The sequence below is a fragment of the Hypomesus transpacificus genome, chromosome 10 (genome assembly GCF_021917145.1).
Source record: "Hypomesus transpacificus isolate Combined female chromosome 10, fHypTra1, whole genome shotgun sequence".
NCBI classification, from domain to species: Eukaryota; Metazoa; Chordata; class Actinopteri; order Osmeriformes; family Osmeridae; genus Hypomesus; species Hypomesus transpacificus.
The window spans coordinates 6,929,572-6,957,540 of NC_061069.1; the positions used below are offsets into that span (position 1 = coordinate 6,929,572).

Here is a 27,969-nt window from a genome sequence, read left to right on the forward strand (position 1 = left end):
ATGTGGCTGACAACTACTGTTGCCTCAGTAGCTGGGCAGGCTCAAATCCAAGGAATATATAATAAATCGAGAGACACTAAAGTAATAAACTTACCAAATCCTTCGAGTTCTTGTACTGGCCATGGTATCAGATGTAAACCACTTCTTAAATATAAACTATGTTTCAACAAGAAGCACAGAAATGTGCCTAATTAACTAATTGTTACAGTTTAAAGTACAGTAGCTATCACCGATTTGGCAATGAGAATAAGTTTAGTGTAAATATTTTCCGCGTTTATATATTACAAGACATTCAGGCTTGAAAATCCAAACGCAAGTTACTAGCTTGTGTGGCTAGCATATTTTGCTAGCTAGTTGGCTATCTGTGAATACATTATACAATAGCTACCACCGTGTTCCTGAAGTATAATGTTTGATCAAAGTGTGTAATCTATGTATATGACATAATCTTGTGACATATTGAGAGCCAGCAAGTCAGTCAGTAACTTACTGTCTGTCATATTCCTGCTGTGAGAGTTGACAGCAGCGTTAGACCGTGACAGGTCAGAGAGTTTGTGCATCCAGCCGATTCACGCGCCGACGGCTACAAAAACCAGGTGTCCACGTGGACAGACCTGGTTCTCAATGACAGTCTAGTCCAGCAAGTCAATTTGTGCAAAGGACGTGTGTTTGTGTGTGTGTGTGCACACTAGTCTTTACAAGCAGTTGCTTTGTCCCCATGTTTACCTCTATGCTTTGCAGTGTATGTTCTTTTCTATTGCAAACTGCCATGGCATAGGCCAAGCCTGTGCTCATCAAACATGTGGTAAAGAATTGTTGCAAGAGAGTTGTTGCGAGAGGTTAACAATATGCCTTTTACATTTGAAATAAAGTGAAATCCAAATTGATGTAGCCTAATATATTGAAAATGCACAAAGGTGGCCTAATACTTTACAAAAGGTCTTGAAAGAGGACAAAAATAAGAGACAAAAGTAAAATAAAAAGGACAATAAATGTAACATCTATTGATCCATTAAAGATCAAAAATTAAAATAATGTCAAATTCTCATGCTGTATCAATTTATAAATGCAGCATTAAATTCTTATGACGCTGTTACAGAACCGGAAGTAGCAGTCACTACATGAAGGATTTTTTTCCCTTTTTTCACATTCTTCGATACTTATCCCATCCCTCCACTAGATGACGCAACTTGCTTTGTCAAACAAAAGCAAAATAAAATTGTATCTCCTTTTTTCGTGAACATGACATTTAAGTACACGGTTACAGCTTTATGACCTAAAATATTTGTTGAATATGTTTTATTGATTTGTAGCATTAACAGATTCGTGCACTTTGTAAGAGTCCTCTGTCTGTCATTTGTTTTGAACACGTGACATTTGTTGTCCTGAGCCTTTCTACTTATGGCCCATGTGATCTCTTATCATCCTGACAACCTCTTATCTTACAGACCTTTTGATGAAGGTATCAAACTCATGATGAGTTACAAAGGTATGTTAATCTACTTTAGTACACCAAAAACACATGCCATTAAAGACCTGATACCAAACGTCTCACAGAGATGCTGTTTAACATCCTTAACTAATTGGGTATCAACAGTCTGGAGCAGCTTGCATAAACAAGAAACTGTTTCCCTGGCAAGGTGTGTGACTCCTTGCTTTCTTACATGCATGCATTTGAGTGGACCAAATAGTGCTACTTTTTTGGATGCATAATGAAAGGTTATACCTCTGTTTCATTGGACCATGTAAGAAATTCTAAAATGATGACCCAATATCCAAATTCAAGCTCATCCCCACTCAACTCATGTGACCACAAAGGGGCTTTTACGCCTGTTTAAGGATATAATTATATCATATTAGACATTCACTGCTTATACTCTAAACGGAGGTTGTACATTACAACAACCCATGTATTGGGACAGTGGGCCCCAGTGGCCCCTGAGGACCAGGGTTGAAGACCTCTGCTCCAGCGTGCTATTATGGAAACAACCCAAATACACAAGCCTAGACATGATAACCTACAACTGAATATCTTTTGTATTTTAACAGGCTTTACAAATTTGGATCCTCAAAATGAGTGCTACAAGCCATATACAAATTAGCCTACAAATCTAAGCAGTATTTAAAATATGCTAAGCCGACCTGACCGATTAAATACTAAATGAACTACCATCTGTGAGAAAGCGGTCAGCCCTTACGCCTGTTGTGCTAAACTGCAAATCATCAGGATCAAGGGGTGCCATGTAGGCTATCCCTTTTCTATCTAAAAGCGATCCCTACAAGGTTATGAAATGAATGCCATCTTGGCTCAACAGCGCTGTAACATTAGGGCTTTAGGGCTCAGCGGGGCTTACCATTTGGTCGGTTTGAGCCAAGATGTCTCTCTACTGCAACTAACCTTTCCCACCTTGGGGGAGGGAACCTCAACTACAGTGGGCAATACTTTCCGACTTCAACTATTTTGAGTCTGGCTGTTGTGGTCTACACGCAGGCACTCTAAACTAAAATAGAATTCAAAGGCGATTGTACCAGTGAGATTAGGTATGACGGATACAAACGGAAGGGTTTCGTGGGACTGTGCGTAAAGATGAGGATTCCTCCAGTGAGTATAATTAACGCTGTGAAATTGTTTTTCCCCCCCGTTTCATTTCTTAGATCGGTCTGCAGTTAGCAACACTACACGATAGTTGTACTGGCGCACAGTTGTTTGTTATGGTCTGGTCAGTCATTTAGTTTAGAGTGCATTTTATGTGTGGAACATTCCATGTAGAGCTATATTTTACATGACGTTAATGTTGTTAGCATCAACGCGGCAGGTTGTTTCATGTTGTAGAGACATCACATTACTTTATAATTTAAGATAGCTGTGAGATCCATTCGGGAAACGTTACTGAAGAATATCAACACAAGCTTTGATGAAAATAAGAAGTACAGTAGCCATAGCCATTATATCCCAACAGATGACGATGACTGCCCATGTTGCCAGTGCAGTGCAGCAAGTAGCTGCTGCTGCTTGGCGCTCGACCACACATTGCTGGTGCTAGCTATATTGTAGCCACTGTACAAAGTGTACTACGCGTTGAATGTTCTCTTCTCTGTGACAGTGTATAGCTAACATTTGTTTTGTTGTTACTGGTTTTTCCTCATCATTGAACATACAAATAACTGATTCAAATTATAAAACCAGCTCAAGGCCTCCTGAGTGGATTTTGTATTGGCTTAGCTATACTGTAGCTAACATAAATTACCGCAGCGAAGAACCTGATAAATCGAAGTTTGTGGTTCCAATTACAAAACTAATTAGGTAGGCCTAGTAGTGTTATGCATTTTTTCAATGTAAAGACAGAAGAAAAACAAAGATATACTATGTTAGTATCACTTTACTGATCTCGTTATGGCCTGGTCCAACCCAGTAACCCAGCAACGCCGTTCAGAGCTGACTTGCAACAATATTTTAAGCAGGAGGAAAATGAATAAGGAAAGCCAAGAAAAACTTGTCAATCTGTGGAACCTTTGACACACTTGTAAAATTAGTGTCAGCAGCTAATTCAGTTTATTGCTCAATAAGCGTATAGTTTAGGCTGCTTTGAAGGAACTTCTGATGTTCACCAATACTTTTTTTTGCTTTACTTTGCTTGCTTGTCGTGACAGGATTGACCTACAGCAATATGAACAGACTAAACCGGCAGAACAGACTATTAGCCATAGTTTGGAACTAGACTACAGACTAAAGTGTAGGTATACTTCTAAGATGTAGGTTACCGTACGCTTTCACAAAGTATGACATCGTCTCCAATGACAGAAGCCAGCCTGTTCCTGCCGGTTTTTGTCTCTTGGTGTTTAAATGTAGATCAAAGCATGGGGGAAAAGGGAATCTCGTAATAGCTGTTGACATTTGCTATGAAGGGAAATGCCTGAGAGCCACTTTCGTTGACAGATAGGCGGACACTTTTTGTACCTTCTCCTAGCGTAAAATCTCAGCGGATTAGTTATTTTGGACGTTTTTTAAATCCTAGTTATCACGTTGAATGAAGCTAGTAGGCCTAGCCTCTGTCTGTATGAGGATTCCACTGATTGGAATTTTAGGTTTTTTGAAATGCATGTCATGTGTTTGTAGTTAATGGCAAGTTATATGTTAGAGTTAGACCATTCTTAAAAAGGGGAATCATTTTAGGCATCCTGTGACCACCCCACAATGGCTTGGCTAAACAGATATATATGGGAGCAATAGAGTAACAATAGGAAATGAGGCATGTAAGGACAGGGGACTTAATAAACTTTCAAGTTGTATTATTCCTGCTTTTTTTGTGAGCTCCAGAATGCTCTTGTCATTTAATTCTAATCCCAGCCTGTCCAATCAAGCCTGGAGAACAATGGTAGAATATTATGTTACCATAATGGACCACCAGTATTGCTAAATTAGCTATTTTAGGCATTAAATGACATGGATTTCCACTTATAGGAAGTTTGTGGTTCAAATTTCTTTGTCATACTTTTAGTCTTCACTGGCAAACAAGATTAATTAAATGAGGTTTGTATGCTTACATGAAAGTCCTGAATTTCTAGTTGTTGTTTTTTGTCAGATTGCATGTGAATGTCAGCTCATCTGCCCTGTTTTGTGGTAGAGGCAGATTGTACAGTAATTACTCATAAACTCATTAGCTTGAGGAGTAGGGTTAGAGATTCAGGTTGTTGTTGGAATAGAAAGGCAGTAGCCTGTGTAACCACCCTGGCCTATCTAAGGCCCTGTACAACTATACCAGCAGACTGCCCTATGTCTGCTCTTTATTTCACGGACATGCTCCTGCACACAAAATGATTGTTTAAAACCAAGTTTACCGTATAGGTCTAAAAATACAACTCCTTCACTTACTTTGACTAAAGATGCATTATTCAGGGCCTTTGCAGGGTAATTAAATCTTAATCAGGGACAGCTCCTGTCCTCATGGAGAAGTGTGTGTCTGTGTGAGTTCTCAAGCATTCACACACAGTCTGCTACTAGGACTCGTGAGAGATTTGAGTCACTCTCTCAGTCAGATTTAATAGTAAAATTGCCAGAAGTTGAATGGGTTCTTTCCTGGATGTCCCAGGATTCCTTTTCATGTGCAGTAATTAGGTCAGACTTTTTTCACCTGGGTTAACCATTTTTTCTGAAAGGGTCAGTTTGACAATAGTGTTGATGAAATTAGCCTTATCCTCTTCTTTCTTGTACTGCTGAGGCATTCTTGCAATGCATGCCTTTGTTTCCCGAGGGCCATTCAGATACAACAGTAGGAGCAGATGTTGAAATGATTTGGTTGTATCAATCTCAAACTGATGTAAAACAGAGAATCCATCTGATAGATCGGTGAGATCCTTGTGTAATGACCCCTTGTTCGTGTCTTGCTCGTCTGTGACGTTAACTGGAGATGTCACTTTGCTTTGGACGCCACTTTTTTTTTTATCCAGTGCTCCGCGACAATGTCATAGCCTGCACCATCTTGACCATGTTGCCCTACGGTGGGATGTACAGCGAGCACATCATTATGACTCGAGCTTTGTGTGCTGCTGTATTATTCATGTGCCTGGCCAATTTAGTGAAGGGTGCCTTTACAAAGGGAGTGTTCCACTTTTTAGACATGGGTGTTTGGTTCTCCTAAAGGGAGTGTCCCTCTTCAGCCCTGTGCATGGTGTGGATAGAACAGTGTGGTCCTCCTTGTGCTCCACTGTGGACTGTGTCTTCGCTGCTTTGTGCTGACAGCGTGTCAAAGGCTGCATCTTAAACAGAGTGGAAAATGTGTTGACTCTGCTCTTTCCTATCCCTTTTGTGCTGCGGAATATGGGATGCCATCAACGTAATCCGCGCTTGCTGTCGTCCTCACGGGTGTGATCCTCAAGTTCACCCAAGCCACTTTCATTGTGAAGCATCTCTTGGAGGCAGTTGATAGAAGTCCGATTTACAGTACACCCAATACACTTAACAGTGGTTAAGTGTTCATCTCTAAAACATACCCGTGCAGTCTTCCATCACAGATGGCTATAGGTCACACTAGTTATGACCAATACTAGACTACCAGAGATGGTACATAATCAGGCAGAGCTTGATGGGTCCCATACTGATTGCGATGTTCCTGCTGCAGGTATGGGCGCTGGGCGCGTGCCAGACTGGATGAAGTGAGGTCTGAGAGAGAAGCGTGCTGAGAGCAACACGACCTGGGACTGTCGAAGAGGACCTCTGAGCAGGTGAGACAGCACATTAGCCAGGGAGCCGAGCACACAGACCAAAATAAAGAGGCACGAATCGGTCTAGTTTCTACTTTCTGTACAGTACTATTTAATATGACTGTATAATGATTCCTAATGTCCCACCCAGGTTCACACAGCACTCGGCAGGGTGGAGCTTCCTGACTCATGGAGAATTACTTCCAGGCAGAGGCCTTCAACCTGGACAAGGTGCTGGATGAGTTTGAGCAGAACGAAGGTGCGAGCACACAGACGGCGTCAGACAGAACGTTGACCTCACTCACGTCATATGCCTCATCGATGTGACGAAAATAACATGGGTGAAGGTTGTGACGTGGGGATTGAAGGATCGCGGAAGTTCACGGACAGCATGAAGCTGGTGCTCTAGCTGGTGCATAATGACAGACCCAGCGGTGGCCAGAGCGGGTTATGGATTCATTGGATTAGCTTTTTCCCTTGGGGAGAGGGGCAACTATGTAATTGGTGGCATTTTCACATGAGAGAGCTTAACATTTTTGGTGGATATGAGACATTGTGGTAGTGGTGTGTCTCATGACGGAGTTTCTAGGTGGATGGAGTGTGAGCACACTTACACACACACACACACACTAACAAACAATTTGGTGTTGCCTGCCTCATTGAGAGTTCTGTATGTGATCTGACTGAGTGATTATTGGCGTGTCCTTTGCCAGAGATCCAACGTTGTAGATTATGTGTGTGTGCACATGGAAGGAGGGAGCGATAGAAAACCCGGCGGAGCGTGTGCTTAAACAGCTTAGTGTGAACTCCAATGAGGGAGAAGAAGGGTGTGAGCGTGAGGCTCTCTGTACTCGTTTTGGTGAACTGGGTGTTACACTGGCAGAGCATTGATGGTGTGTGTGTGTGCATGCGTGCATCTGCTTGTGTTTGTATGTGTCATGGAGGCAAATGGTAAGGACATGCCCTCCCACATTCTGAAGCATTCATGTGTCAGGTTGACTGATGGATCCCAAGGGGCGGAGACAAGTATTGGCCCAGTTTCAGATGCTAATTACCTAATCCACCCCAACCTCATTTCTCAATTCATCCACTCCTCCCTTGTAACTTACACACCAGAGGCTGTTATCTATTTCCTCTCCTTTGCTATTTGATTTCTAAGCTCCTGGTTTGTCTGGTATCTCATATCTTCCATCCTGTGTTATTGGATTGCACTCTCCTATGTACTGATTGATCACCTCTCATCTTTCTTTCTTTTTCTTTCTTCTGCACAGATGAGACGGACACTCCCACGCTCTCTGACGCCAAGTGGACCCAGATTCTGGCCCCGCCGGCTCACCTCCTTTCTCTGAACCCCGCCCTGGCCCCCTCCGACCTGAGCCCCCAGGAGAGCCCACTCCCCTTCAAGACCCTTTCTGACGCCCCCTCCAGCGGCTCCCCGGGGGCTGACCCTCCGTCCTGGGGGGAGGAGCGGCCGGCCGACGTCCACAGCCCCCCTCTCCCCCAGCCCAATATCGGCAAGCTGGTGGGCACAGACGACCACTCGCCGCCGCCTGTGTCTACCCATAGCACCCTGGAGAACGGCTGCCCCGCCAGTCCCGCCGGCCACAACCTCAACGGGCTCGGCGAAGAGCCACGGGACTGCGGCAGCCCCCCTCCTCCCCCTCTTGACCTCCACCAGCCTGCTGCCTCCGACCTGCGGCCTCATGCCCCAGAGAAGGAGAGGGGGGCCCCCATGCGAGGAGGAGTGGCCGCCCATCTAAGTCACACACGTTTCACCTTTGAGGAAGGACTGGAGGAGGAGAGGCTGATGACAAAAGAGGGCCGACCTTTCGAGCCGGAGGGCACAGGGAGACCCATCCAAAAGTGTGCCAAAGAAGAAGAGGCCTCGGCGGCTGGAATGGAGGACACCGGCGAAGACGAACAAATAGCTGACGATGAACGCCATGGAGGAAGTGTTGAAAATGGAGGAAGGGTGAGTTGGAGCGGTGGAGAGGACGCAGAGGGCATCCTCTCCTGTCAGAAGGAAAGGCTGAGGGTGGAGAAGGTAAAGGATGCAGGTGGCGTGGTGGAAGACGCCCCCCCGGGCCTGCGGGGGGCTGTCCCTAACGGAACGGCCACGCAGAGACAGGAGGAACGTGAGGGTGGCGGTGGGGACAGGGAGGACGGCGAAGAAGAGGGACCCTCACTGAGCCCTCCGCCCTCCAAAGAAGACTCTGTTACGGAGGAGAAGGAGATGGAGGAGAGTAAGCAGGAGAGTACAGAGGGAGGAGGAGGAGGAGGAAGAGGGGGGGCTGGAAAACTCAACAACAGCCGTGTCCAGCCAGTCAGTGTGCCCTATGGAGGAGCGCGGCCCAAACAGCCAGTCACCCTCAAGCTCCAGATCCCCCGCCCCCTGTCGGGCCAGGTGCAGAACCAGCTCTGCCCTGCCCCGGCCAGCAAAAACAAGAACCTGGAGAACCATAGTCGGACTGGCGGAGCCACGGACCCGGCCCTTGTCGTCGTCGTCGGAGAGCTGGACGCGGCGGGGATGAATGGAGAGTCGGCGGAGTCTCCCTCAGACCTCCTCATGTCCACGGGGAGCCCTGATAACGACCTGCAGGCTGGCCAACAGGGGGCGCTGTCCAAGAAGGCCCTCAGCTCTCTGGGGGAGGTAGCACCTGTGTGGGTGCCTGACTCCCAGGCTCCCGTCTGCATGAAGTGTGAGGTCAAGTTCACCTTCACCAAGAGGAGGCACCACTGCAGAGCCTGCGGCAAGGTCAGCGTGTCTCTCCGATGCGGCATGTGTGTGTGCGTGTGTTCCTGTGCATGTGTGTGTGTTCCGTAGCAGCGATGTATAAATAATTCCAGCAATATCATTTCCATTAGCATGAATTCACTGTACAGGGGTTCGGCTATTGCTGGGCTGTGGATGAAATACTTGGGATCCAGTGTGTGGATATTGCAGGTAGCTGAATAGCTCGTCACCGCAGGGTCTTGGCTTCTATAGTATGTGAGTCGAGATGTGGTCGCTGACACTGCACTAAGTAATAGCTGGGCTGCAGTGTGAACACTGATTCATTTCCCAAGGCGGTAAACAAACGACATGCCCGCTACTGGAGCTGGGAAGAGCTAACACAGCAGAAACGGTGACACAACACTGGCCAAAGAATAGACAAACTAAAGAGCCTCTGGAAACAATGGCGAGGGTACAAAGTTAGACCTGATGAGGTTGAGATGATGCAAGGATGAGCACCATCTTACCGTCTGCTCTAAACCAGTCGTGGTGATCCTAGATGCATGCAGGGAGCAAACATGGATGCATATTTGCTGAACTGGAGGGTGTGTGTGTGTGTGTGTTGACGCAGGTGTTCTGTGCGGCGTGCTGCGGCCTCAAGTGCAGGCTGACGTACATGGACGGGAAGGAGGCTCGAGTGTGTGTCACCTGCCACTCTGCCTTGATGAGCGGTGAGTGGCTGGAGGCCGTCTGTCACGGTGCTGCTCATTCGTCACTGTTCTCACCTTGTGGTTGGAGGGGATGACTGCCCCGCCCCTTCAGTACCGCCCGGTGAACTAGCCCACTCCCCAACCCACTAGTTGAGACGACAGTCATTCTTTGTTTACTGCAACAACAACAAAAATCCCTGTAATGTGAAATTATCCTTCATCTCCCCCCCCCCCCCCCCTCTCGTCATGCCGCCCTCCCCCCCCCCTCCCTCTCAGCTCATTCATGGGATAACATGGCATGTGGCAGCAACCAGAGCCCAAACCCCAACAACCCAGCAGAGTACTGCTCCACCATCTCCCCCCTGCAGCAGGCCCAGGCCTCAGGGGCTCTCTCCTCCCCTCCACCCACCGTCATGGTGCCCGTGGGCGTCCTCAAGCAGCCCGCCTCCGAGGGTAACGCCTGCTCCACAAACATCGCTCACGTCGTCACGTGCTTTCATCTAGGATCTTTGTCCTCGTCGTCTGTGTGTCCCCCCCCCCCTGCATTTCATCCATCATTAAAGTGTCGCATTCACGCTTGCTTGACTCGGAAACACTGGGGATTCGTGTCCAGAAACGCATTCGACGTGTGTGTGTGTTCTGTGTTGCAGGGTCTCTTCCGCGGGAGCAGAGGAGGGTGTGGTTTGCTGATGGGATCCTTCCCAACGGGGAGACTGCAGAGTCCCCCGAGCCTCCAGCTACCAGTCCAGCGCTCTCTCAACCTCGAGCAGTCTCCCAGCTTTCCAGCAAATCTTCCGGCTCTGATTCCTCAGCGGTATGTTGGGGCAGCTGGAACCATGAATGACAAAGCAACCTGTACATTCTTGAATATAATCATAAACATCACGTTATGACCAGCAAGGGATTTAAAAGGAGCCATCTCTAGTTGGTTCTGACCATAACGTAAGCCCTGGACTTACATCCTGAACCATGCAGAATTTATTCCCATAAGCAGTAGCACGGTCTAATGAGTTTAAAGATGACTAAACACAAAATGTAGTTAAGTTGTTTATGTGGGGCATGTGCTCACTGAACTCAGCTGCTGTCTGGATGACTCATGTCTCATCAGTATAATGGCGTCCTTATTTTAGCTTTTTGTCTGGGGTAACTTCTTCTTAGTCACCCTCTAGTTGTTCCTCCCAGTTCCCGTACATGCCCCTGGTTGCGATGCCGTTCTCTGATGACAAACCCAGGAAGTCGCTCTTCAGAGATCAAGGCTTTGCCCACCGATGTGCATTCTCGTTGAAATGCGTTTAGCATGGAATCGCCTAGACAAGGGCTCAGTTCCCCAGTGTCCTGTTCCACTGGAGCAGAGGACGGCACCTGTCACCTGTCTCTAACCCCCCCCCCCCCCCTCCCCCTGTTGGTCGGCAGGCAGCCCAGGCCCCTGCGGCCCCAGTGGGCAGCTCTGTGGGCAGCTCTGTGGGCAGCTCCCTCAGCCTGATCCCAGAGGACGGCCTTCCTCCCATCCTCATCTCCACCGGTGTCAAAGGAGGTACGGGAGGCCACATCACAGGTGCCTGCACTCATCCTCACCATTGCAGCTGCCCCGCGCACTGCACTGCTTCCTGTGTGTGTGCCTGTGTGTGACTTTGTCCATCTGCTTTTTAGTCTCAGCTTCTTTGTCCATCAGTCATGCGGAGGGGTTGGAGGAGGAGCGGGGTCACTGCTGTGACGCCTGGCTCGAAAAGGGCCGCTTTCGTTGGTTGGACTAGCTGTGGCGTCTGCCTGTGTTTGTTAACTTTGTCCGTCTGTCTAGACTACGCGGTGGAGGAGAGGCCCTCTGAGATGGTGCTGATGCAGCAGTTGGAGGAGGGGGGCCCGGACCCCCTGGTGTTCGTGCTCAACGCCAACCTCCTGGCCATGGTCAAGCTGGTCAACTGTGAGTGTCCCCGCTACAGTAGCCCCGTTTTCGTTGTGTCATCTAAATGCATTGTGTATATAGTTGGCATGGGCTGGTGCTAGATGTTATTGCCGAGTGGAAGCAGTATGGGATCGTGAAGTGATGTTAGTTAAGTCAGACAGACTTCCTCTTGCTGACTCGACAGATTGCTTATCTGGCCTCTTCTCCCGCTTCCTTTTTCCCCGTAGATGTAAACAGGAAGTGTTGGTACGTGACGACCAAGGGGATGCATGCGGTGGGTCAGGCCGAGGTGGTGGTTCTGCTCCAGTGTCTGCCTGATGAAAAGAGCATCCCCAAGGACATCTTCAGCCACTTTGTACAGCTCTACCAAGAAGCTCTCGCTGGTAAGACCGTTATGCCCGCCTCACAGATGGGCTCAGACACTCAGCTCTACAAGGAGGCTCTCACTTGTACGACCAATAGATCCTCCTCGCAGCTAGACTCAGACACGCAGCTCGGCCGGGAGGCCCATTAAGATGAAAATAGGCCGCTCCGTCTGGAGGCCCTCATGGGGGAAATTAGTAGTTCAGTTTCGAGGTCCGCCGGTGAAATCTATCCATGTCAGCTCAGGCTGCCCAGTTTAAATGAAGGTAACCCTGAAATGTTCTCATGCAGGGAACGCCATTCCAGCCCCACTTTCAGGTCCTCGGAGAGAACAGATGCATCTCTTTCCTGGAGGCCCTCCTTGTTAGAAATCAGGCCACTGCAGGGTTGTGGCTCGACCTCCTCCAGAAAGAATTGTCCAAACATTAGCATCCTGCTGCCAGGCTGTCTCCCTACAGGCTTGGAATCCGACCACCGCTTACTCTGTCATGCCACCTTGTGCTTCGTCCTAAAACGCTTCTTATTGGCTGACGTTGACGGCTCGCTCCCTCAGGCTTTCTAGTTATATATTCATAGCACACTGTGGCAAAATCGGTCCGCTGGAAGCCAAGCATATTGTCTGTGTCTTCTCTGGTCCCTGTCAGTCAGTGTCGGGATCGTAGAAGTGCTCACGTTAGCATAGTTCTCTCCTGCCTGTTCTAGCTCCACATGTGGTTGTGTGTCATCGAAAGCTAAATGTTCAGCTCTCTCTGTAAAAATGTATAAATCTAAATCTAATTGAGTGAGTAACAGTAGTTGAACTTTATTGTTGTGTATTAAAAATACGATTAAATACTCTGGCTTTCCCTGCCCTAACACAAGGAACACATCCCCGAAAAACAACAACAGCAACCATTTTTCCGCCCTACGTAGACTAAGTGGATATTACAAACACAATATATAGTGATAATAACATTACACAACAATGTGAAGTGCAAATGTGTGTGTCAGATGCTGGTTAAGGCTGGATACGTTTTAGACTTGGTAAATTAGCTCATGAGAACTGGACATCTCTGTATGAAGCTAATATTTTACTATATTATATTATAATAATACAGTGTAATAATATATTATATAATTAACCAGAGTACACCTCAGCCTGTCAGATGAGTCCTTATTAAGGATCAACTGTGGACTCAGTGTCTCCTCCCTCCCATCTTCCCCTCTCCTCACCCTCTCCTCCCCCTCCCCTCTATCCCCCTCAACATGTCTCTCCCCCAGGCAACGTGCTGAGCCACCTGAGTCACTCGTTCTTCCCTCAGAGCTTCCTGGGCAGCAAGGAGCACGGGGGCTTCCTCTACATCAGCCCGTCCTTCCAGTCTCTGCAGGACCTGCTGCTGCCCAACCCGCCCTACCTCTTTGGCATCCTGGTGCAGAAGTGGGAGACGCCCTGGGCCAAGGTGTTCCCCATCCGCCTCATGCTGCGGCTGGGCGCAGAGTACCGATGTGAGTACATGGGCTCTCGCCGTTTGTCGCCATGGTTTGGATTGGGTTTGAAGATGATAAATGGAACAAATGAAACCAGTTCTATGTAAATTTGGTGTCGAATTCAGAAACCCGGTCAATCGAGGGGGTGACTTGACGTTTTGAAACGCCTCACTTTTAAAAAAGAAATTCAGCAAGCAGAAGTTGAGAGGGATTGTAGAGGATTTTCCAGAAGAGGCAGTTATTGAGTAAATCTTCTGAGTCAGGCCTGCCAGAGCAGCAAGGAAGCTGGTTCAGTTAAGCCTCACATACTTACAGCCCCATCTGGGAGGACAGAGTGCACTCAAGAATCCACTTGTGCTGTGTCTCTGAAACAGCCTGTCGGCACAGGCAGAATATGAATCTGTGTCTCAACTTTTGCTCTGATGAGTTAGATGCAGTTGAATCATGTCAACTTTGAGGTCTAATGAATATGACAGCTGCGTATCAAATGGAGGTCTATGAAGGACTGTGTCGTTAGACAATGCAGTGCTGTCTTGATGAGGTTTAAGGGTAATACACTAGTTAGTGAAGTTGGTGGGAACGTACTTCTGATGTGCTTTTGTTACATTTCAAAGCTGCTTTCAGAGATAATGAGAAAAATGGCAGTTTAAATGGCTTTGCTTTGAGGCATATGCAAGTGAAAAGATGTCTTATTATGCCTGTTCTTGTGGATTAGGAGCCTTCTTCTCCACTGTAGGCGGTTTCAGCTCACTTTGATGTCTGTGTGAAGACTTGACTGGCTATGCTGGGGTGAATGTGGGCTGTGAGTCACTGTCACTCTAACTTAATAACAACTGGATGTTGTGCTTTGCAGTCTATCCTTGTCCACTGTTCAGTGTACGATTCAGAAAACCCCTGTTTGGAGAAACGGGTCACACCATCATGAACCTGCTTGCAGTAAGACTGTTTGTCTACTTTCTTTGTTACTGTAATGAATACAAATGTAAAAGAGCATTTCGGATGGTTAACTTGTCAGAGGGGTTCTTTTAGTGAAGACCATTTTGTATCCTCTAACCACAGTCCTGTTCTCTATCTCCAGGACTTCCGTAACTACCAGTACACGTTGCCTGTGGTGAAGGGTCTAGTGGTGGACATGGAGGTGAGGAAGACCTGCATCAGAATCCCCAGCAACCGCTACAATGAGGTGAGGGTCTCCACCTCACTACTACACCACACTCAGGATGACCAGTAGGTCTGACCTGAGGAACCTGTAGGTGTTGGCCTTGGGGTGTGGTTGTCATGGCATCAGTGCCATTTGTATCATGTCCATCCACTTTGCATAAAGTGATACACAGAGTGTGATTGTAATAGAGAGGCTTTGCTGGTTGCTGTGCTTGGCCACAGACCTACTGACAGATGGGTTCTCAGTGATATGAAGTATGGGCCATTTGACAACAGCTTGTTTGAGAGCTCTTAACACAGCAGGTGGTTAAAATGCTCCAGATTTTCTTTTTATTTCGGCCATGTAAATGGCAGCTTTGAAGGAACATGGGTTGAATAGTCGAAAGTACTGAAAAGTTGAATATTTCCATTAAGGATTTAAGAGGCTCCATTTGATATAATATCGGGCTTTAATAATTAGTTTCGTTGCCATAATATCCTATTGTCAAATAAATGTAAAATGTGACAGAAGCCAAGTGGTTATTGCTACAGTCAGTCAACAGGCAGGCCACTAACCCATTTTCCCAACTATGTCATGAATTATACAACGATATTGTATGTCCTCCAGCTAATGAAGGCCATGAACAAGTCCAATGAGCATGTGCTGGCTATGGGGGCGTGCTTCAACGACCGCGCTGACTCTCACCTGGTGTGCGTGCAGAATGACGATGGCAACTATCAGACACAGGCCATCAGTATTCATCACCAGCCCCGCAAAGGTAAACTTGAGACACACACACATGACTTGGACCATACCCTGTGGCTTGAATCTTCCTTGTTTCTTTCCAGTTACTGGCGCCTGCTTCTTTGTCTTCAGTGGTGCTTTGAAAGCTTCATCCGGATACCTGGCCAAGACCAGCATTGTAGAAGGTGACAACTACTGTGGTCAATCATGTAGCTGTACCAAACATCAACAGTATCGACATCTGATCTAATATTTCCTTAAAATGCCACATCCTCTTTAAACAGATGAAGTGTTTTGTCCGAGCAGAGAAGTGTGTGCTCTAAATATCTGAGAAGGTGAAGGACAATTTCTCTGCTCTGCAGATGGGGTGATGGTGCAGATCACGGCAGAAACCATGGACTCACTACGGCAAGCGCTGAGGGACATGAAGGACTTCACCATCACATGTGGCAAGACCGACCAGGAGGAGAACCAGGAGCATGTTCACATCCAGTGGACAGAGGATGACCACAACATCAACAAGGGGTGAGGGGGACGTTTTTGGAGTACTGTTTTCTGTGTGTCCTTCTCTCTATTCACCTAATGTGAACTTCGAATCGAAAACTTCACTCACATCCTTGTTTTAGAGTCATCAGCCCAATCGATGGGAAGTCGATGGAGTGCATCACCAGCGTCAAGATCTTCCATGGCTCGGAGTTCAAGGCCAATGGCAAGGTCATCCGCTGGACAGAGGTGTGTCCCCCTTACCACCAGGAGGGTGATGTAGACACACACACACACACACACATCTAGCTACTTACCTCGCCCTGATAACTGTGGTTCCTGCAGGTGTTCTTCCTCCAGAGTGAAGACCAGCCCAACGGTCTGAGTGATCCAGCCGACCACAGCCGGCTAACGGAGAACGTGGCCCGGGCGTTCTGCATGGCGCTGTGCCCACACCTCAAACTGCTTAAGGAGGATGGCATGGCCAAACTGGGCCTGAGGGTCACCCTGGACTCTGACCAGGTGAGGGGTCGAGGCAGAATGAGACCATTGAAAGGCTCAGATATAACTGGATCAGTGAGATGTGCGAAATGGTTCTATGGGTCAGGCAAAATGTGAATTAAGTGCATTGTAGCCTTCTGTATTCATCATGGTCTATAGAGTGTATACTAAAGGATTAAATACTACGTTTCAGTTGACATAATAAATAAATAAAATTTGCCATTCACTAGAGTTCATGACATAAAAGTGTATCAAGGATGAAGGTTCACAGGAGAGGTTGGTGTGCTTGGTTCAGGTGGGCTACCTGGCGGGCAGTAACGGCCAGCCCCTGCTGCCTCAGTACCTGAGCGACCTGGACGGCTCCCTCATCCCCGTCATCCACGGAGGCGCCTGTCAGCTCAGCGAAGGCCCCGTCGTCATGGAGCTCATCTTCTACATCCTGGAGATCATCTCGTAGGGGCAGGCCACCCTCCCCTGCCCCCTCAACAGGCTTCATAAGACTTCTGTCGTCTGCCTCGCCTCCTCGCTGTTCTTTTTGTCCTACCGTCCTTCACCCCGTTGGGTCATCCAGCCCCCGTCCACACGTTTGTGATTCAAAGAGCCCGAAAGCTGTGCTGTGCGCTGGGGTGACGCGTTCCTCCACTCCATGTATGCACCATATCTATTCTGCTGCTGGACCCAGGGTACCTGGAGGAACTCTTAGCAGGACCACAGATCCATCGACCCTCCTCCTACTCAACCCCAATGAGGTGCTGTCTAGACCGACCTCCCCCCTTCCCCTCCACCTAAGGCCCAACCATTCCTCTCCAGTTACACTGTGGTAGCCAGAGGTCCTTTTGGGTGAAAGCAGAAGCACTGCACCCTGGGTAATGTCTCCTCAGGCCTCTTTGTAGCATGGATGCCCTATCGACTTCCAGGGAGAGGCATGTAAGGCCAGCATTGGGCCTAATGGGGGTTTTCCTCTGGCAAGGACCTAACATGTTTGCCTAGTGAGGAATTAGGGAACGAGCCATGGAGATAAAGGTCGAGAATAAGCGAGAGTGCCTCCGCTTGGTGATGCCGTTTGTTTGCACTCTGGTGCACAGTGCCTGCAACAGATCAGTCTCCTATGGGAAGCAGAAATATCTTCTCTTAGCTTTATCGAATAATCACCAGATGCTTTATTCCATGACATGGATAAGAGGTTTTGTTTTGTAACTTAAGTGTATGATTTTCTAGACAGCACTGTTGCTCAATTATAGCCCCACTTCCGTAGCTTAGGATTTCAGTTTTAATGAAGTGCTGTGTAAAACAACTCCTCTGAACAATATTCTGTGAATTCAACCAAACAGCAGACTGTTGAATTCCACAAGTTTAAGCACCCCTTATGGCAAGGGTTGTGTAAAAAAAAAAAAAAAAGGTTTTGATGCTTTACTTACAAATATATATAAAAAGAAGAAATGGACCTCAAGGATGACAAAGGTATTTTCAACACCATTCATAAGCCCCATCCGAGATCCTCTTTCAATGACAAAAACAGAGGAAGCTGTCATTCACACCAACATGCTTCTCCCTCAGCTTCCACTGCCCTGGAAGCATCGGGATCCCTGGTTTAGTATGGTGTGCACAGACGTGTGGGACGTAACGGCAGTTTTAAAATGATCTGATGTGACAGATTTGACAAACATTATTGAACTGACATGCAGAATACAGAACTGTAAAAAATGCAGAAGCAGTGCACTGGATTCTAAGCCATTTACAGGAGAATGACACAAAAACCACCAGACAGACTGGAGTAGGGGGCAGCCACAGTGCCTGAAGCAATCAGAAGTTTAACTACAGATATAAATTGAGACCCTTGTTCATAAAAAGTAAATCCTGATTTAACTTGTGAGTGTCTACAATGTGTTTAAATATAGCTACTAAAATATCATTTCAACCTCTGGCTCAAAGATCTTTCAGGGCCCCACCCTTTGAAAAGACAAGAATGTATTTCTCCTGTTGCTGAAAAAAGCAGTATTTCTGCGTAATTTTTTTGTGTTTGTTTTTACAGATTTGTGGATTATTGTTGCTAATTGGCAAATAAGCAGAAACCATGTATGGAACATATATTTAACACATCTGACATTTGTGAAACGTTTAATATCTCCCATCTTCAAGTTAATTCATAAAACTGAATTCAAAGGTTACAAATCAGTGCATATTCTATAATATGTATTATTATTCTGGTTGTGTCCGGCATTTTAAACTAAACAATACTTTATACCTTATCATTACACCAGACAGCCAGTACACCCACATAATTGGGTGCACCAAGACAAAAAGACAATCATCACGTAAAAAATCTGCTTAAGACCCAATGCATTGAGGATGTCTTTTGGTAACGCCTTTAATTGCTGTATAGAGTAGCCATCATGAAAGGCATTTATCAAACATTTCAGTGTTATGACCTGGGTTTAAGGAAACGTAGATGACTGGTAATAGAAATATCTAATATTCTCCAGTTCTCTGCCTGAGTTGTGTTTTACATGTCATATCAGTGTCTCCACTACTGCCCTCTATGTAAGTCAGTGGACATTTATGATATTGTGAATATGGCTATAAACCTGTGACTTCAAGAAGAGAAATCTCAAGTCTTATTTTTCCTCCAGGTAAATTTCCTAAAGGTCAAATGTGGTTTTCCATAAATTATTTTGGTAAGTGTGCAATACCCTATATCCAAAAGGTGCAATTGTTTTCTTGGTAGTAGCTTTTGATTCAATGATTAAGGACATTGCCAGAACTCTGAACACTGCATGCTTATAGAAACAAATGAACTTGCGATTATGGAGAGCTAAATTATCTCACTATTTGTGTTCTGTGGATCCATTCCAATCAAATATCCATTCATATAATCCTGAAAGTTGAGTTTCAAGTAAATAGTTTTTATTTTACATCAACATCAATGAAGAAATTATATGAATGAAAAGCCAAAAACCCTGTACATCTTTTCTTTATTGTACACTACAAATGTCAATAAAAGCAGTCTTTATCAAAAACTGTAGTATATGTATAATAAAACTTATAGAAAATTCTGCTTTTTTGCTGCTGTTATTATGTTAACAGGTGATGATGGAAGCAGCATTACGTTATCTATAGAATAGACCGGTAGAAAGTTTATTCAGGGTAAAAGAAAAAAAGTACCCATTGCCTTTAGTTGAGAGAAGAAATTCAGACACGTGAAGAGGCAAACTGAAAGAAAAGATTACCCATTTACTGTCTAATGGTTTCATTCTACTGAGTAGCCTGAAGAACAATACTACACTAACATTCTTGAATACCTACACAGACTTTTAGGCAAAATTCTTATGGAAGAAACATTGAAAGTCATATACTTTCAAACGAAGAGGGGTAGAAGGATAACTTAACTGATGTCTGAACAGTCAAAGATGCAAAACAAGGGAAATGTAAGACCACACTTTTAACACAGTATCATGAGTTAGCAAGTTTCTGATGAGGTATATCAGTAAAGAAAATAATTACTTGGCTCAGACATTTTGATAAATATTATGGCTTATGAAATTTTGATTTCCAAATCTGAATTTGCACAAACAAATGAATTCTCAAGATAAGGTTAGATATACTATAATTCCAATCATACCATCATATATTCCTGATTCCATATACTACTATGATTCCAATGTATACAACTTGTTGCTGTACAGTGCATAAACCCATTAGTTTGTTCAAAGAAAACACAACCAAAAGATACATTTTTTAAATGTGCAGTTTAGTAACATGTCATGAGTCCATCTGGAGCACAACATTGAGCACAAACATCTGTTGAATCCAAAGTGCCAAGTGCCACATAAGTACAATTCAGCTACTATATTACCTTTTAAGTTGTGTCAGTTAGTGAGTTGCTTGTTTGAGTAAACAAACGATACTACACATCTGTAAAGGTACTAAGCTCTTGCCTGAGCACCTGCCATTTTGCTGTTTTGAAAGCACTGTGGATATGCTCCTGGAGGAAAGCAATACCAGTCCTGGGAACAACATTGAAAAGAAGAATCTCACATCCTTCTTTAGCATAACCTGTTTGGCAGCTTAAGCCATTTAAAATATGCAGGATCTTACAGCAACAGTGATTACTTTGGTATTAGTGCATAGATGCCATTATATATAAACTATGGGCAGCAGTATCAGGTTGGGAGGGGGGGGGGGCTTTGTGTATTTCAGTGTGCAAACATTTTCAAAGTAAAAGACCTGTGTTGGTCTGTGTCAAGAAGCCAGAAACAGGAGGATTCAACATGCTAGCCATGACATCAGACCATCACTTTCATTACTCTCTTCCTCTTGTACTCCTTCTCTCTTCATCTGTAAAAGACGGTGATTATTTATTAAGTACTTTCATTATTGGGCCTTCATGTCAAATAATGTTGAGGAAAAGAACCCAAACGTACCCAGTTAGAGATTACGTCCCAGTTGCAGCAGTATCACTTAGAGAAGAACCTGGTTGACAGTTAAAAAACACAAAAAAACAGGCAAGACAAATCACGTGTCTGAAGTAACATCATCACAGCTTGTACATTCATAACATGGATTCTACAAGTGCGACAAGTTCCTATAATACTCAATATACTCCACACAATCCTCAAAATCCTAGGACAGCTACATTACGGTGGCGTGATTGTTTGGGCTTACCTGAGACTGGTCTAGGACTAGCCAGCGTTCTGTGGTGGTCTGAAGGTCCTGTCCACTCAGAGGCTCCCTCAGACGGACCCTTACCTCCACACGACCCCCTGTGGACTTACGACCGTCCATTACCTAGGAAGAGCACATACATGACTTACTGTAAACCAAATCCAAATGGATTTGTATAGCCCTTTTTACAAGCAATGTCACAGAGGGCTTCACATATGCCCATAGAACTGCCCCTCAACCAACCTAAACCCTCAAGGAAAAACTCACTAGAGGAGAGTACTGTAGAACTCCCTGACACCGTCAGTAGACATCTGACACTTATAATAAACATATCTGACGGACATGCAGCCTTTTCAAGCCCTCTCCAGCACTGTCTGCCAGCCCCCGTCCAGCAGGCAGGCTCTCACCTCCACAATCTCCCTGATTTCACTCTGAGTCTCCAGCTTCTCCAGCTTCACCTGGGCCGTCCCGACAGGCTTGTCGCTGCGCAGGAAGCCCCTGTCACATGACACAGGACGGGGCGACATCAACCTCCATGACGGAGAGGCCCGTTTCCCCAGTGCAAGGTGCCACCGCAGCTCTCTAGTTGGGGCGATGAGGCGCTGGACTCACCCTTTGTGCAGCACCTCCAGTTTGAGCCCTTTGGACTGCAGCACTCTCCTGAAGCCTCTGTGGTTGCGGTTGATGTTTAACGTGAAGCTCTGGTTGTACTCTGTGTCAGATAAGACAAACCCTCATTACAGGGGTGGTTTATGCACACACACTATGTGAGGCTCAAGACTTAGCTCATCGCGTCTGGTCCTTTGACATACCTGGTGAGTTAGTGTTCTTGATGACAGACGTTTTGTGTTTCTGGGGTTGCTCCTGGGAGGGCCACAAGAGAACACAAACATGAGTTCACATGTAGGTGAATAGCAGCCCACTGGAACCCGTAAGAGTTTGTCTTCAACAGCTTCAGTCTACTCACCGTACTGGGGTATGGAAAGTCAAACTTGACATAGGCATCCAGGTCATTTGTTTGTATACCTGAGGAGAATGAGCAGAGAGGTTAGCGTGGATGTGTGTGTTAGACGCCGAATCTTTGGTGTTGAGTGTGTGCAGGCGTGAGTGTTACCTGCGGGAGCAGGTAGATTCATCGCCCCAACGATGACCACCACCATCTCAGTGCTGCTCAGATCTGGGAAGATCCTGGAGGAGACAAAGAGGTTGTATGACCAGGTCCATCAAGAAAGAGGTGGGGGGATTAGAACAACAAAGTTCCTTTGTGCTTATGTGCTAGTGATTGAGTGTTTCTGTGTGGGTTCCTAGTTCCATTTGAATGTCAGTGAGATGTGTAGATGCCTACCGGACAGTGTGGTATGTCCTCTCTTCAAAATGATGTTTGGGAGGATCCAGGCCTTTGGACTGAGACAACTTCAGAATCTCCAGATTCTTTTTACAGCTGGCAGCCATCTTCTCGAACCTAAAATAAAACACATTGCACATTGCTAAGACGCCCCACCACACCACTTACTGAACAGCATGGGTTAGTTCTTGCAGTAGAGTCCATGGATATCCATGAATGCGTTATGACTTAAGAAGTAGTGATACACCGAATCCAGGATTCTGTTGTTTCGGCCGAATATTCGTCTTTTTGACGGGGGAAGAATTTTTTTCCCACCGAATCCGAACCCTACGCTTGCACTATACTACGTGCGCTATGCTGGTCGACATAATGACGCCGCCGTTGATTACGGTAAGGTGTTTACGTAGGTGGACCGTTCAATGCAGTAGGCTGAGAGAAAGTGAAAATGGAACTTGTGAGCAGAAAAAGTGTTGTTTGGCAGTACTTTCAGTCAAAAGAAGGTGATTCATGTCGAGCTACATGTTCAATTTGCAATGCCGATTTGTCTCGTGGTGGCAAGGACCCTAAACAATACACAACATCTCCGCTGTTAAATCATTTGCATATGAAACATTTGAAAGAAATTCAAGAAATCGAAAAGGCTATTATTTTGGATATTGATTGGATCTTGAGAGGGTAAACAGAGGCATATGGTCATTGTCAAAACAGTTTCCCCCACTTGTCTTCCTGGCATAATGTTGCCTATTCTTTTTTTTTTTACAGTAAAACAAACAAACAAAACATTGCTGTGGACGTAGTTGACTTCATTAATGTGTTTACTGTGTTAATGGACTGAGGATGGGAGTAGGATTTGGTTTCGGAACCCCAAAAATCTGGATTCGGTGCATCCTTAATAAGAAGCTTACTTGGTTGTCTCTGTGATGTTACCCAGGTGGGTGAACTGCTTGGAGTAAGTCATGCATTTCTAAACAGGAGGAAACAGGGAGACAGCAGTAAAATATGATGGTAAATGTGTGACGTTAGTGCTCTGGTTGGAATCATAAATAAGTTGGTAGCTTTAGTCAAGTCTCATGAGGAACAGTGAGGTGCATGGTTAGAAGAGGCATCTGTTCAGTAGGAGAGAGATCGTCCATGGCACCTCATACTGCTCCTTCAAGATCTTGGCCAGTTGAGTGTAGACCTCCTCGGCCTTCTCCGAGATCTGGACGTCACTGTGGTGCACCAGGATGAAGTCCTCGTCTTCGTCACCAGGGGGCGATGGCACCTACAACACACCGAGGGGGGGGGGGGGGGGCTAAATGCACATCTACATCAACATAAATGGATCTGACATGACTGGATAGCCTACATGGAGAGTCCAGTCATGCTCATGTTGTCATGGAGGCTGACCTTGCTGATGTCCACAGTCTTGCCACTACGAGTTGCCTCGATCATGGGCTCAAAGCCCTTGGCAGTGCGCAGAAGCTGCCTGGCCTGATCCATGTCGTTCTTCTGTTTGGCCTGCAGGGCCGCCTTCATGTACTGCTTCCTGCGGCCCTCCAGGAAGTCCAGCTGCTGAACCGCTACAGGGAGAAGGGTAGGGGGGGGGGGGGGTTGTCCATCAAAAAGATGGACAACCCCCCCTCTGTGATTTACAGTTTGTGGAGATGAGTGCTGTCAAGGTCATCTTATATACTGACCAGTGGGAGAGAGGCCATCCAGCTTGGAGGTTCTTTCTGGGGAGGGGGTCCTCCCGGGGCCTTGTGCTGTGGGGGGCACGGCCAACATAGGCTTCTTTGGCTTGTCTGGAACAGCAGTCTGTACAGATGGAGTGTTGACACACCTTTGTAACTTTGGTTTCCATCACCAGTCAATCAGTGGCTCACCACTGGATGGTGGTCTTGTGGAAGCAGCCTACCTCCTCTGGTTCTTTCTCCGCCCCTTCATCTCCCTCTTCCTCCCCCATCTCAGCAGCTTCTGTGGATGCCAGCTTATTGGCGGCCTCGAGCACAGCAGCAAATCCCTGCTCAGGTTCTGCCCCCTTCTGGCCAGGGATGGGAGGAAAGCCTGTCGGGTGGAGATCACAGCATTCCCCTTGTCAGAGTTCTGACATCACACTCCACCTTCGCTTCCCCAAAACACCTGCTGCAACAGTGTCAATACAGGAAGTGAATCCCATAGGGTCTGACCTGGGGGGACGGGAAGCTCCTCAAAGTTCACAGCTTTTCCTGCTTTGTGGGCTCTTATGGCACTCTGGTATTGCTGTAGGGTAGTAGGCAGGTAGAGATCACAATGAGCTCAACACTTCCCAGTAGTAAGAGAGTATTATCAAAAGCAGATTGAGTAAGGTTTCACCTTGGCGATGCGGTCGTGCATGCGGGCCTTCCGCTCGTCCCCGCTGGCCTTGGCCTGGGCGCAGGCTTCCTGGTACCTGGCCATCCTCTGCTCCAGAGCCTCCAGGACATCCCTGGGCTGGGTGGGGCTGGAGACGGCTGGAGAGGAGATGATAGAAGGATGTTAGAGATACAGATTACCTATGAATGGTCCTAAGTTTAGGCAGAAAGAACTAACAATGTGCAGGGCAGCTGGAAAGACACTATAATGTTGTTATGACCTGTTGGTGTTGATGCAGGGGGGGTGGAATTAGCAGTTGGCCCAGGGGAGGGTTGCTTCACTGGGGCAGGTGTTGCGGGGCTCTTTCCCTCCGCCGGGGAGGGAGGCAGGCCGCTCAGGTCGACACCTTGGCCCTTCTCCAGGGCTTCGATCACCGCATCAAACCTCTGAAAGAGGAAGGAAAACAACGTGATCATAATGCCTGTCATTGTTTTCCTCCTGCATGTTTTGCATGCTTCAGATCGCTTAGGCAGCTGGGAAACAGACGGGGCTCTAGAGAGCCGAGAGGGACATCAGGTTAAGGAGACGCTCAGCCCCCTCCAGGGACATTCCGCTGCGAACCATGAACTACTTCCAGACAGCAAGAAGGCAAGAATGTCTCCTTCAGTTTTAGGCTATAACCCAGTCTTCATGTATCCTAGATTCATACTTTTATACCTTTACTTAACTGAAGAACTACAAAGGAGAAATGTGATCTGATAAGCTACAATTATCCTTGTTATTCATTCAGTGTTGTCAGAGAAAGTCAATTCTAAACAACACACATGGATTCACAAACATAATTAACCGCAGGACCAATTACTTAAATCATCCCTGAAAAGGAAAATCATTATTCCTCATCTTTAATATGGTGTAAAGGTAGTTGTATAATTTACCTTGCCGGTCCTTATGTACAGCTTGGCTTGCTCAATGTCCCCTTGCTGCTTTGCTCTTAGAGCAGCCATCCTATACTCTCTCTGACGTTCCACAAGCATTTCCTTGGTTGTGTCTCCAACTATATGTGCACACATACCAGGAAACAGACACACAAACAACCACAGTGAATGCCTGCATTCATGACTAAACCAGACTGATTGCCCACTTTATGACTCGAGACAGCAGTCAAGTCTGTCACCACTCTTATGTATGACTGCTTTAACAGATAGATAATAAGCACTAACTAACCAATACATTGAAAAATGAAAGGCATAATTAACATTGGTTTGTGAATAGTATACTTGAAGTATTGCCCAGACTGGATTTTCTACATTAAAACAGACAGTTTGACTGACCGGGTGAGTGGGCCTGACCAGTGTTCTCCTCTGAAGTGGGCTGGCTGCCCACAGTAACCAGGGAGGCATTGGACAACTGCTTCTCCTCACTGCTGGGTTCAACCTCGGGTGAAACAGATGGCGTTGCAACACCAGCCTCTGGCGCCACCTGTTGCTGTGGAGGTGTGGACTCGGGGTCTGCTGTGACCAGAGCTGAGGGCCGTGGAGGGACAGGGGGTCTGGAGGGTGCACCTGGGCCACTGCAGGCTAAAGGTGGAGGGATTTCTGCCTCGTCAACCTTTCCCCCTTTTTTAACTGAGGCCAGCATGGACTCCAGGGTCTGCACAGACATGTTCACGGTCAGGAGGAGAAGAGGGATGTAACTCAGGGAAAGATTGAAATGCTGCTCACCTTTAAGCCCCTGTCGTATCTCCTAGCTTTAGACGACTCCCCTGAGGCCTTGGCGTTGCTCAGGGAAGTCTTATACATGGCCACTCTTTCCTCCAGGGTGTGTTGGAGACTTCCTGGGGTTGAAGGGACCCCTGTTGTTTGCACCTAGAGCACACGTACAGTCTAATGCTCTAAGGAGCTTATGCACAACATCTCTCAAAGCAAAACCATACATCAAAGACACTTGGTGACTCAGTATTTCCATATTCTGTCGCATGGCATCCTATAAACAATGATATACATTCACTCACTGAAGCATCATGGTTGCTACTGCAAAACTGAGCTGGAGATGTACCTGCAGTGGTGATTCTGGTGTTTCAGCAGAGGCAGTAGAGGTTGGGGTAACGGCATCCTCAACTTCCTCCACACCCACAACATCCTGTAGCTCAGCCTGGTAAGAAAAGCACAAGAAAAAAAAACTGTTACATGTACCTGCCCCAAACAGCATTCAGAAAAACATCAGAGGATGATCATTATACGCTTACGAAATTACCAGTAAATCTTCATCATCCTCCAGATCTTCATCGTCCTCATCCTCATAGTCTTTCATACACTCCTCTGCCATTCTCGCTATGTCCTCCATTGGTAGGGGAGCTAAGACATTGGAACACAAAATGTTAGCAATCTAATTTGATACTACCAGGATGTATAGGCCCAAATAGGCCCTAGCTCTGTTTTGTACTTACTCTTAACCTTCTGTTTTGACCTGTCACCACCAGTGGTTGTTGTCCCTGTGATGGCAGCTAATTCAGCCTCCAGGTCTTGGTCATCCAGGTTTTGATCCATACCAATCATGTCCTCTGGGTTGAAGTCTAAAAATAAACCCATCTGTAAAAAGGTAAAAATAAGAATGATTGACATGGCATTGTAAATATATGTTCCTGGAACAGAGACAACTAATCTAGACTAGTTGTCACGTGAATGTTTGTGGCATGAATGATGACAAATTAGTTCACCTGTTTTGCTGCAGCAGCACCTGACCCCTTAGCCACCGGTGGCCGTTTCTTTTTACCAAACATATTCAGCTACTTGTTTAACCCTCAAGCCAAGACAGGACGAATTTCCACTCGTCCCTAAATACTCCTGAGCAAAAAACAAACAGAGAACACAGTGGTACAAAGTTGTCGCAATTGTAAATCATGTGACATGCTCATCAGGTGCCCGAGCTACAGTACACACCACCGCCCCGAACTTATCAGTTTAGCTAGCACCAGCTAGCTTGATAACGAAAGCATTAGCTACCGACCGTGTAACTTATACTTAGATGCACTACATTATAATTAACTAGCAACCTTGCTATGAAGTCGGTCCTAAACAGTTTCTTAGCTGTTTCGACTGTGCCATTGCTATTCCATTAATGCAAGTGTCTTTCTGATAGATAGTCTGACGTCGTTGACAGATTGACACAGTCTAGCTAGCTAGCATGGCTACTGTAGCTAGCTAGTTCGGTATTAGTCAAAACATTGGCATAACATAAGTATCCAGATAGCCAACTACGTTATCCATCTTAAAGGTAATTTTATATAAAACTATGTAGCTAGTATCAACCTACGGAGCCACTTACCCAGTCATTCACCTTATTTTGCTCAGACTATCCAGTTATTCCGCTACTCAGGAGAGAGATGGTACAACCGGCAGGTATGGCATGGGTTTGGCGTCAGCA

General features: G+C 46.4%; 2 protein-coding genes across 5 annotated transcripts; one reads left to right on the forward strand and one right to left on the reverse strand.

Annotated features, from left to right (window-relative positions):
- The first annotated feature begins 2,371 nt into the window (after positions 1 to 2,371).
- On the forward strand, positions 2,372 to 17,906 carry zfyve9a (zinc finger, FYVE domain containing 9a). Of its 3 annotated transcripts, none has more exons than XM_047026796.1 (19): positions 2,372 to 2,602; positions 6,120 to 6,222; positions 6,353 to 6,460; positions 7,473 to 8,956; positions 9,546 to 9,645; positions 9,901 to 10,077; positions 10,275 to 10,438; positions 11,038 to 11,179; positions 11,423 to 11,545; positions 11,755 to 11,910; positions 13,151 to 13,375; positions 14,211 to 14,293; positions 14,436 to 14,540; positions 15,126 to 15,276; positions 15,347 to 15,427; positions 15,605 to 15,767; positions 15,869 to 15,974; positions 16,071 to 16,247; positions 16,522 to 17,906. In XM_047026796.1, the coding sequence occupies exons 3-19, from the start codon at positions 6,391 to 6,393 to the stop codon at positions 16,681 to 16,683; spliced, it is 3,669 nt and encodes a 1,222-aa protein (XP_046882752.1). In that variant the 5' UTR covers positions 2,372 to 2,602; positions 6,120 to 6,222; positions 6,353 to 6,390; the 3' UTR covers positions 16,684 to 17,906. The 3 variants fall into 3 exon arrangements, with proteins under 3 accessions (XP_046882752.1, XP_046882753.1, XP_046882754.1); XM_047026797.1 differs by having other exon boundaries at positions 11,038 to 11,158; XM_047026798.1 differs by lacking the exon at positions 9,901 to 10,077.
- cc2d1b (coiled-coil and C2 domain containing 1B) lies at positions 17,610 to 27,965 on the reverse strand. 2 transcript variants are annotated; one of them, XM_047026801.1, is made up of 25 exons: positions 27,883 to 27,965; positions 27,263 to 27,389; positions 26,993 to 27,134; positions 26,800 to 26,900; positions 26,602 to 26,697; positions 26,268 to 26,411; positions 25,878 to 26,196; positions 25,482 to 25,600; positions 24,827 to 24,992; positions 24,568 to 24,704; positions 24,402 to 24,474; positions 24,131 to 24,279; positions 23,913 to 24,030; positions 23,623 to 23,795; positions 23,372 to 23,497; positions 23,139 to 23,197; positions 22,234 to 22,350; positions 22,003 to 22,076; positions 21,856 to 21,914; positions 21,701 to 21,752; positions 21,501 to 21,600; positions 21,296 to 21,386; positions 20,889 to 21,011; positions 20,648 to 20,696; positions 17,610 to 20,561 (listed from the first exon to the last, which is right to left on the reverse strand). In XM_047026801.1, exons 2-24 carry the CDS (start codon positions 27,323 to 27,325, stop codon positions 20,685 to 20,687), a joined length of 2,613 nt encoding a protein of 870 aa, XP_046882757.1. In that variant the 5' UTR covers positions 27,326 to 27,389; positions 27,883 to 27,965; the 3' UTR covers positions 17,610 to 20,561; positions 20,648 to 20,684. The 2 variants fall into 2 exon arrangements, with proteins under 2 accessions (XP_046882757.1, XP_046882755.1); XM_047026799.1 differs by having other exon boundaries at positions 27,871 to 27,964.
- Between the last annotated feature and the right edge of the window lie 4 nt (positions 27,966 to 27,969).

Excerpts from the sequence above, each read along its gene's own strand:
- cc2d1b (XM_047026801.1), bottom strand. The coding sequence starts at position 27,325 with ATGTTTGGTAAAAAGAAACGGCCACCGGTGGCTAAGGGGTCAGGTGCT. Across the intron at positions 22,351-23,138 it reads AACATCACAGAGACAACCAA|GTTCGAGAAGATGGCTGCCA; the intron begins GTAAGCTTCTTA and ends GTTTTATTTTAG. Across the intron at positions 21,387-21,500 it reads CTGGAGGTGCTGCACAAAGG|GGGCTTCCTGCGCAGCGACA; the intron begins GTGAGTCCAGCG and ends GTCATGTGACAG.
- zfyve9a (XM_047026796.1), top strand. The coding sequence starts at position 6,391 with ATGGAGAATTACTTCCAGGCAGAGGCCTTCAACCTGGACAAGGTGCTG. Across the intron at positions 15,975-16,070 it reads AGGTCATCCGCTGGACAGAG|GTGTTCTTCCTCCAGAGTGA; the intron begins GTGTGTCCCCCT and ends TGGTTCCTGCAG. Across the intron at positions 16,248-16,521 it reads TCACCCTGGACTCTGACCAG|GTGGGCTACCTGGCGGGCAG; the intron begins GTGAGGGGTCGA and ends TGCTTGGTTCAG.